Below are 10,535 nucleotides of genomic sequence, written 5' to 3'. Positions count from 1 at the left end.
TTTTGAGCTGTGTGTGCGTGCGTGTGCGTGTGCGTGTATGGGTGAAGGTATATATGTATGTATATAATATGTGTATGTGTTTGGGTAGATACATACTTTCTCTTGAGAATGTAACAATTTCATTTTTAATGTGGGCTCACAATAAAAAAAATGACAATAAAGTTATCTATCTTACAGTATCTAGATGGGAGATCCCACAAAAAGTGTGGAGAATTAAGAAAGCGAAGGTTCGGAGGGACTTCCAGATCCCGACAGACAGGTACACTGGCCAACCAATCAGACATTGCGATAGTGGACAACAAGCAAAAGACAGCAGGGGTGAGGAGAACCTGGCGAAATACCAGGACCTGAAAGAGGAACCGAAGATGTGGAAAGTCAAGGCCAAAGTGGCCCCAGTGGTGGAAGGAGCACTCAGGGCTGTGATTCCTAAACTGTAACGATCCCAAAAATGAGATTAGAGCTCTCTGTCCAGACACTGTGCAGAACCGCCTTTGGTGGAGACCCAAGGTTGAGGAAAACCCAGGCCACCTATAAGGGTGAGAATGGAACTACACCCATATCCACCCCCACTTACAGTAAGAGTAAAAAATGCATGAAATCATTACAACAGTAACAGTATTTATTAATCAAATTTATACCATATTGTAATCATATGACTCTTGGTAGCTCACAAGAGAGGAATATACAGTAATATATGATATGATAAATACGATAATTAAAACCCAGGCCCAATATAGAATAACAGGTCTCAAAAGCCTGCTGGAAAAGCTTTTTCTGAAAGGTAGACCAAATGTGAGACAGAAGCAGTGGTGGGCTGCTGCTGGTTCGTACTGGTTCAGGCGAAATGGTAGTTCCGACGATCAGCTGGCCCCGCCCACCGGCCCCCATTCTATCCTGTCCTATATTTCCTTCCTTCTGGCTCAGCTGATTCGTGCGGCACAGCTGATTGCCACACCTCCACTGTTCTAACTTACTGGGGCTGCCTTGGAAGGTAAGCAGCTGAGCTTCAAATTGCTGTATTTTGAACACTGTGTGCTGTTAAACAGTTGCAACCCACCACTGGACAGAAGAATGAACCTGTTAAGGCCATTCCAGAAGGGCAGCTCCAGCACCAAAAAGGCAGGGCCTCCAGGAAATTGGGAACAAATAGCTGCTTCTCCCCGCATCAGAATGGTCAGCCCAGCTGTAGCGGGAAGATGCAGAAACCCAGCCCCCAACCTAAAGGGCTTTACAGAGCCGTACATGGATGCACATATGCACAATATATGCTTCTGAGCCTGGACTAGGTTAGGCAGGTAGGACCAGTGGAGGTCAACATTTCTCTTTTGGACAAATTACAGGGCTTGATATCTGATTCACTCTTCTTGTGTGCCTTCAGTCAGGCAAGGAATTAAACAGAATCTATTTAAACAATCGCTGGTCTGGATCTTCTTGTACAAAAATAAATTCTTCCAAGGGTGAAGAACAACTGGCTGTCCAACAACTTTTCTCACATGTGTATACTACTGCAGTTCCAAATTCTATTGATCTATCTGCCAAAAAAAAAAAGAGGAAGAGCATATTCAGGGTTATTGCCCTCATCAGAAATGCATGTAAAAAGATAATTTATGAAAGTGTTGTCCTTCTAACAAAGAGGAACAATAAAAACACAAGATTAAAATTCAACCTCCCCTCAGTCAGCACCATAACAGTAGTCTCTCAAAAAATGCCCCAAATGCTGCCCCCCCCCAACACCCGAGGGAAGAGACAAGCCTTAACAGCCGTCTGGAAAGCAAGGAGGGACTGAGCCCTCCGTATTTCAGGGGAGACGGTAGGCACGGTTACAGAAAATGCTCCCTTCCTAGGTCCCATCAGATTACACTTCAGAAGAGACCTAGAGCAAGCCCACCTTATCCAATCTAGTGGGATGGGTAGGTGTCGTCAAGGAGAGCTGATTGATCCCTCAAAGGCCCTGGGCCATGCAGAGCTTCAAAAATGACACCCAACACCTGGAAAGAAATGGGAAGCTGTTGCAACTTGTGCCGCAATAGGAAGGGTAAGGGCTGCTCAGAATTGCATGTGCTGCTGCATTTTGGACCACCTGAACAGAAGCTTAGAGTCTTGGACAAATGTCCAACATAGTCAGATCCATAAAGTTGACCTTGTGAGAACAGGGAGAACCACGGCTTCTTCCAAAGAGGCATTAACCACCATCTGGACCAAACCATGGTCCACCTCCTGGGAAGCCATGACTACCCAGGAGGGATATGGGTCCAGACCAGTGATGGGTTCCTCCTGATTCGTCCGAGCCGGTAGCGGTGACGATATGACGTCACCGAACCGGTTCTGCCCCCCCGCCCCCGTTATTCTTACCTTTTATTTGGCCCCACCCCCAACCTATGTCTGTCTCCTGAGTCCCAGCTGATGGCTAGAGGGAAAAAAACTGTTTAAACTCTTGCTGTGGGGCTTCAAAGGGCCGCCCTATAGCTGATCAGTGTTAAAACAAAACAAGTGGGTAGACCGGTGCCTGCAAAAATAAATGGGTAGATCGGTACAGCTCTGCAAGCAGTTAAAAGCCTGGTAGACCAGTACCTCTGCTAAATCCTAAATAATTGTCACATGACCATCAAACCATGCCCACAAAGTAAGCCACGCCCACAGAACCGGTAGTAAAAAGTTTTAGAACCCACCCCTGGGCCAGACCACAGCTGGGCCAGCTGCAAGGACCCTGCCTACTTTTTCAGGACTAACCAATTGAATCTCTACTCAGATAACTGAGCAAAGTCCTGCCTCAGTCACTTCCATGGGATCACCTTCTTAAAGCAAATCCAAGCAACTTTATCCAAAAGAGGCTAAGCATATTCTTCACAGTGCTGGGGGTTCCACTGATCCTTCCTAACGGTGATTTGGGAAACCCTGACCAGCTGTAAGTATTTCCACATTTATCCAAATTCTTAGCTATCCTATAAATAACTTGCAAAGAACAAAAGAAAACTAAGAAAGGTTTCAAGCAAAACAAGAATATGCTTGCAAGAAGCCTGAAATGTCTCAGGCAGAAGGTACTTAAGAGAGTGTGATATGACTGCACCTTCTGAATTCCAAAGATCTGGAGGTTAAGTCTCCACGGGACTTATTGCCTGCAAGCTGTTAGCATCTCAATGAGTAGCTAGTCTGGCAGACTGGGAGAAAATAATTTATTGTAATAGAAATCTGTAGGAGTAATGCAACAGCCAAACCAGATAGACAAGGCATTTGCAAACAGAAGCAGCATATAGGCAGAAACCAGCAGAAGTCATCCATTCTGAAGTAGAACCTCCAATTTTCTACCTAGCCTCTCTTCCCTTCCCTATTTACACCACAGAAAGGAAGAAACCACCCCTCACCCCAAAAGAATGAACTGCAAGCCAAAATCTTAATTCAGGCCGCCTACCATTTTCTCTGGTTTTCAGCATGTTGACTAGGGTTGGCATCAGTTGGAATTCAAAGATTCTCTTACTTTTGCAGTTATTACAGGGTGGGATTCTTGTCTGGAACTCTGCAGATGGGTGGGTAATAAATAAAGGTTGGCCATTCCAGGAGTATCTAAGAAGCAAAAGGTCCCAAACCTATTAATTACCCCAAGCTTCCATTTAGGGAAAAAGTTCTCCCTAGGCAGCTAAACAAAAAATGCAGTTAGAATACTTACAATAGCAATAGCAATAGCACTTAGATTTATATACCGCTCACTCCATAGTGTTTTACAGCACTCTCTGAGTGCTTTACAAATCTCAGTGTATTTCCCCCAACAATCTGAGTCCTCATTTTACCGATCTTGGAAGGATGGAAGGCTGAGTCAACCTTGAGCCCAGTCAGGACTGAACTCCAGGCTGTGTAGAGTTTGTCTGCAATACGGCATTCTAACCACTGCGCCACCATGGCCCTTCTGGATCTCCTCCAATTCCAAAACACCCATTCCTATCTTTTTAAGATACTTGGTTTAATAATACAGGTAGTCCTTGACTTACAATAGTTCATTTAATGACCGTTCAAAATTACAAAGGCACTAAAAAAAGTGACTTACGACTCTCGTAGCATCCCCATGGTCACGTGATCAAAATTCAGACGTGTGGCAACTGATTCATATTTATGACGGTTGAAGTGTCCCACAGTCATGATCCCTTTCTGTGACTTTCTGGCAAGCCCAGTCAATGGGGAAGCCAGATTCACTTAACAACCGTGTTCCTAACTGAACAACTGCAATCATTCATTTAACAACTGTGGCAAGAAAGGTCATAAAATGGGGCCGAACTCACTTAACAAATGTCTCACATAGCAACATAGATTTTGGGTTCAATTGTGGTCATAAGTCAAGGACTATCTGTATACCACTGTCATTGTATTTCATGGCATATTATATAGTGTATAGTGTGTTATAAAACACACACTGTGCAGCATTACAGCACAGCTCTATGAACCAAAAGAGATCAGTTGAGAACATTTTATCCTACAGAAATTGCCAAACTTTTTGCTTATACATTATTTGGAATCCCTGATCTTGATTTATTGTTACAAGGACTTTACAAGGACACCTATGGAAAAGATTTTGCTTCGGACTTGTTGTGGCCCGCCCGCCAGCGGCCTGCGTGGCTTGTGGCTGATCCCGACGACAAGGAGGCTGGTGTGGTGTCGCGCCAGCAGCCTGTGCAGCCAGTGCTCGCGTCGGACAGCGAGGAGGCTGAAGAGGATGTGGTGCCAGAGGCAGAGACTCAGCCAGGGCCTTCAGAACCTCCAGAGGCTCCTTCAAGTGCAGAGAGTGAAGTGGAGGAGCTCTCCTCAATGCTCGAGCACGCAGGGCTGCCAAAAGGCAAGCGTGGCTACTCAGGAGGAGGTCTCCTCGAGAGTAAGGCTTGGGGCTAATTGGCCACTTCCTTAGCCTATTTAAGTCACACGCAGTTACCAATTGTTGCTGGAAACAACGTTTAATTATTACGCAGATCATTTTGGAGAGTGAGTTTCTTATCACATCTTGGTTTCTGGGCTGGTTGCCAACCTTTGTCAGACTTTGTTTATTCTTTGTACTTTATAGCAGACTGATAAGGACATTTGCACTGAAAGCCTGCATTTTAAAAGGGGTCTGTTTGTAATAAACTGAGTTTTTGGAGCTTGGTGTGTGTCACACTCCTTGGGATCTGGAGCTGGGGCAGAACAGGACTGATAAGTCCATCTTTTAGTTTTGTTTAGTTCATCGGAGCCTAGGAACGGTTGGAATTTTTACTTAAAAAGGGGAAGAGCCCTTTGGTACCTCCCATATCAGTGGGGAACCTGCTCAGCAAGGATGGCACCGAAATTCAATGCAACGTGCCAATTGGCAGCTACTGCTTTTCTTCATACTTTAACTGTACAGTTAAAGTATGAAGTATAAAGTTTTTACTGTAAACTAATGTTTACAGCAGATATATAAAATACTTGCCAGCCGAATGTCGTTATTTCCCACAGATCCTCTCCTTCCATTGCTAAAACGAAGCCCCATAACCCACTTCCCTACCTTCCAGGAACATCACTACATTATCAGCAGCCCACTGCCTTGGAGGAAAAATGTTCCATTTTTAAGAGTCTAAAAGCCTGCTTCCCATGATTTAGAATGCTCTCCTTCGTATAGGTGTCATGGCTGAAGCATGGGTTGCAGCAGGAACCCCTGTTCCCAGCCAGACAAGAAGCAATGGGGGGAGGGAATGAATGGAATGAAAGGGAGGTATTGGGAGGGGGTCCAAAGGGATGCAAGAGAGCAGACTCGAAGCTTGTAGCTATGTCAGATGCCAATCTTCACTTTCTTTGAAACTGGCTAGCAACTGCCATAACCCTGTGTGTGTGTGTGTGTGTGTGTGTGTGTGTGTGTGTGTGTGTGTGAGAGAGAGAGAGAGAGAGAGAGAGAGAGAGAGAGAGAGAGAGAATTGGGGAAGGGAAGGGATCTGGAGGTGTGAAGGAATGCTGTGGGAAATAAGGGAGTATAGACACCAACAGGAACCAGAGGCGTCAAAGTGAGCTATCTTCCTGCCTTCAAGGACAGCGACCCTGGGAAAGGAATTTACAACCCTGCCAGAGGCACCTGGTTTCCCAAACATTGGAACGATGCCTGATTGGACTGCTCCCAAAGGGGGGAGGGATTTGGGACATGAGGATTGCTTTCACTATGTAATTTTCATGCAGGTTTTCCTCAGAGCTTGCCTCGCTTGTGCTGCACCCAGTACCTTTTCTCTAACACCTATGGAGTTTTTTTCCTAGGAGCAAAGCTGGGGCCAGTCTGACAGCCAACGCCTCAAGGTCAACCAGCTGGGAAAGTCTGTTACCCAAACAAAACGAACACAGTGGATTGGAGGAAATAAAGTGACGGTGGGATGGCTGACATTTAATTATGCGATTTGTGTGGGAATCTGTTAAATTAGCTTTGCTATTTCTGTATCCATGTCAGCTCAGTAAATTGTATTCTTGGAAAATGAAGCTAGCCCAGGAGTCTTTATTTGCTGAATGAACTGCGTGGGACGGTTGACAGTAGGGCTCAAAGATATTCTAAATTCTAACTTATTTCCAAACACATTCTGTTTTTTAATACACAGGAGCGAAATGAATGGGCCTAACCTACCTTAAGATCTGTTCCTGGCAGCAGGAAATTCTTTTCATGAATTTGTAGAATATCTGGTTTCTCTTTTCAGCTTCACTCTTCTCATACTTCTCACCAGAACCATCAGGGGTGTAACTAAGCATAAGGGAGACACTGATATTACACCAGTCACAATATTACAGCATTAGTTAACCGACTCAGAAGGGTTTTCTACTAAAGAGAGAAAGAGAAAACTATGGATTGGGATATCCACAGGATGTGGTTAAAAACCATGCTAGCAGGGCTGAAGCTGTGCCTGGTTTATCCTACCTGGAGGAAGATTTATCTATACTCCTTTATGCTGCTGACTTTATGACTGATCCTGATCATTTTTACATTTGTATTTTATTATCGGAATGGTCTGTGCTTTTGTGAACTGCTTTGTGAAGCCTAGAATAGAAAACTATAAATATTCAAATAGCAAGTCTCTTGAATATTCTCCATTCTATGCTGTACATTCTCTGCATCTGCAGACTGGCTGTTGCTTGGTACAAATTTTCCAGCCACTCTTCGCAATCCAGAGAAAACTTTCAGATTCACCTTGACTCAAGCCTCACCTTGCTGACATCAAATGTTCCAAATCCATATCCTCCCTCCGCTGATACTCCTTTAGAAGCCTCTGAGCATCATCCAGATCATCCCAACAAAGATAGTCTTCTTCCTCCACTACACTGATGTAGTAGGGCTGGAACTCCTGGGCACAGCTGGAGGGCTTGATTTGCTCTTCCCGAGTCACATCACAAAAGGACCCCGTGTTCTTCCCCAGGCTCATCCTCTGCAATAGAGCTGCACATTGTGTTTCTCGTGGAAAAGAGTTGAAAGTCCCACACAGCTCAGAAGGTGCCTCTTCACAGTTTTCTCCCCAGTCATCTGCTCCGTTGCACCAGTCTGTGGCTGCTTGTGTCCATTCTTGCTCCTATGAAACCCAAGGGATGCAAAAGTGAGTTATGCAGAGCCAGATCCAAGCAGTTATAAAGCAATTGCTTCAATCCATCAAAGCTGGAGACTTTCTCGGACCTTGGGGAGTCAAGATATTTTTATATTCTTTTTTATTCTAGCAGCTTGTCCCATCAGTGTTGGTGGAAATGGTCTTGGGAGTTTCTTTGGTTGGGCTATTTACTGTTAGCTGGTTTGGCAATTCTTTGGGGTACTGTTTACTTCTTGATCGTTGATCCGATGTTAATCTTTGCATTAATCATGGCTCATCTGATTGTTGATTGCTGATAGGAAGGCATTTTGGTCTTTTTGTTCCCTTTTTGGCTTGTTGATCGCCTCTTTTGCATTGTATGTTGCTTATGTGTCTATTGATAGCCAATGAGTGCCGGGCTTCCTGGAATTCTGTAGCATTTTTGGACTTGGCTTGGTTTAGGATGGTCACAGCTGTCCAGTTGAAACTATGGTTATTCTCCCCATATATTGTGAAATTAAAGGGTTTTCATCATGTCATCTGACTTCTCCTTGGTGTCCATGGAATCGTGTTCTGACCATTGGTGTTCTCACAAATTGGCCATCAATAGACACATAAGAGTCGGGAACGACTAGACATATGTGCGAGGGGAACCTTTACCTTTGATACGTAAGACATAAACATCTACATACTATGCAAAAGAGACAATCAACAAGCCAAAACAGGAAGAAAGACCAAAACAGCTTACTGTCAGCAATCAACACCCAGATGAGCCAAGATTAATGCCAAAATTAACATCAGACCAACCAACAATCAAGAAATAAACAATACTCCAAACAAGAAACTGCCAAACAAGCTAACAGGAAACAGCCCAACCAAAGAACCTCCAAGACCACTTCCATTAGGGAAAATAAAGGCAAAACTCACTCTCTACTAGCACTGAGGATGTTACCTAGTTTGGGTAATGAAACATCTTCAAGAAAACCACCAAGCTGAGTGAGTGCCAAGGACCCCTCAAATTTAAGGGGATATTCTGGAGAGAAACTCCGATAGATTGTCTAGGGCTCTAGGCCAATTTTAGCTAAATTTCAGGCTGGGGTTTAGTTTTGAGGCAGCCTTCCTTACACTTGTCAATGACCTGTGGGGGAGCTGGGATGGAAAGGAACCTTCAATTCTTTTTTCTTTTTTGTTAAACTTTCCCTGAATTGTTTCAGCAAACAAAGGACATCCTCCAAGAGTGAAATATGCCAATCCCAACTGGAGCAGGCACCACATTAAGAAACCAACTTGAACAAAAAGAATAAATTAGGCATGTTTTTTTAAACAATTTGAACATTTTTCATCCTATTATAATCTAACCAAACACATAGCAAACTGCTTCTGCTTCACAGAGAATGTTTGCCTGCCCTTGAATCCAGACTGGGAAATTGATGTAAAAAGGCATATTAGTCTTCCCATTAATATTCCATGTAACTATACCGAGCTATATACAGTAGCTATATTGAGATAAGGTGCACAGATATAATAAATATATTCTGATGAAGACTACACATATTATCTTGTAGGATGTTGCAACCTACCCTTGTGTTTCAACAGACTAATGTATATAATGCTATCTCTGCCTATGTTTCACTGATACTTAGGACTAGTTCAGCTACTAGTTCAGTAGCCATTAAATGCCCCAATTCTAATGTAAATTTCTTAACTAATACATGCAAAGGCTTGTACTTCTACGTTAGAAGTTCCTCCACAGTTAGAAAACTGACCTGGCCACATGCAACTACTTATAGAATATATTCTCTGTGCCCATGTTACCTGTTTCCATGTGGAGTCTTGTATTTCTTTTCTTGGGACTTGCAAATACTGGGATCGTAACACCTTCCAGCTTTAAAAACATGGTACAGACAATAGCAAAAGAGACACAAATTAATGCTAACAAAATTATTTCACAGTAATTTTGACATTACTTCACAGTAAACTCGACATTAAACTTTGAAATGTTATTTCTGTTTTCCTTTTAGGTTTTCTTACTGTTTTTTTATTGTTTTAATTGTTTTTAACGTGTAAAAATGAAGTGTTTTAATACTGTGTGTGACCAACCATACGCTAAATAAATAAACTTCACAGTAACTTTACTAGATTTGACAACTTAGGCCAAAAAAGTAACCTGCATAAATCAAAAAAATTCTGATTTGTATTCCTTTTCTGCCATGTTCTCACTGGGTGAACAAATGTAGGATGCCACCCCATTGTAAAACAGGTTACTAGTCTATTTTGCTTTGCACAGTATTCACCAACATACCGTTTGGTTTATTACCACAGATTACCCCAACAGAGTAAAAAAATAAACTATGGGTTATAAATCACAATGGCTGGGTTCACACAGCATACTAAGCCATACAGGCAGTCCTTGCTTAATGATGGTAATTTCCATCATAAATCAAATCATATAACTTCATCACTTAGCACTTGCAATTCCCACAGTCTCGGTTGCCATTGTTAAATGAGGATCGTGGATTGTTAAGCAAGGACCTCACGTGACCATGACTTGCAACTTCCCACAAGTAAAATCAATGGAGAAGCCAGCAGGAAATCTTAAGTCCCAGTTGGCTTGCAAGGCCAGTTGGCAGGTGAGTGTTACAGAGTGTGGTTGGCAGGGGTGCTGCGCAAGCTTGACCAGACAAATGTACAATAGGGAGTGAAGGCAGGGGGTCTTGTGTAACAGGCTCATTGGGAAAAAAAGCAGTGGGAGTGGCTTATGGGAGTGATTTGTGACCTTCCCTGCCTGTTTCCTCATTGACTTTGCTTGTGGGAAGTCAGTTGGGAAGGTTGCAAATGGTGAGCAGGTGACTGTTGGATGCTGCAATCGTCTTAAATGACAGCTGGAACTTCAAGGACCAGTTGCACATATCACTTCTTCAACAGTGTCACAACTTCTAACAGTTGCTGAGCCTGTAAACAATGTTTATCATTTGCTGGGGTCCCTGAACCAAATAGACGGAGCTCTGGAAT

At 43.3% G+C, this 10,535-nt stretch overlaps 1 protein-coding gene across 5 annotated transcripts in view; it reads right to left on the bottom strand.

The window, feature by feature from the left end:
• Window positions 1-598: 598 nt before the first annotated feature.
• The window catches only part of PDCD2L (programmed cell death 2 like), a 539,967-nt gene continuing 530,030 nt past the window's right edge, over window positions 599-10,535 (bottom strand). For 3 of the 5 annotated variants that reach the window (XM_087877130.1, XM_034425564.3, XM_087877129.1), the window contains 5 exons: window positions 9,339-9,408; window positions 7,174-7,532; window positions 6,599-6,712; window positions 3,410-3,561; window positions 599-1,532 (listed from right to left, as the gene is read on the bottom strand). In XM_087877130.1, the coding sequence (XP_087733256.1) occupies window positions 1,402-1,532; window positions 3,410-3,561; window positions 6,599-6,712; window positions 7,174-7,532; window positions 9,339-9,408 (826 nt within the window). In that variant the 3' untranslated portion in view covers window positions 599-1,401. Of the gene's footprint in view, window positions 1,533-1,888; window positions 3,562-6,598; window positions 6,713-7,173; window positions 7,533-9,338; window positions 9,409-10,535 lie in introns of all 5 variants that reach the window. The other 2 variants (XR_015729611.1, XM_034425565.3) reach the window with 2 other exon arrangements.

This window comes from Pantherophis guttatus, chromosome 11 (genome assembly GCF_059756535.1).
Source record: "Pantherophis guttatus breed Tessera chromosome 11, ASM5975653v1, whole genome shotgun sequence".
Lineage (NCBI taxonomy): Eukaryota > Metazoa > Chordata > Lepidosauria > Squamata > Colubridae > Pantherophis > Pantherophis guttatus.
The sequence above is the reverse complement of the archived record's forward strand: the minus strand, read 5'-3'. Positions and strand labels throughout refer to the sequence as shown.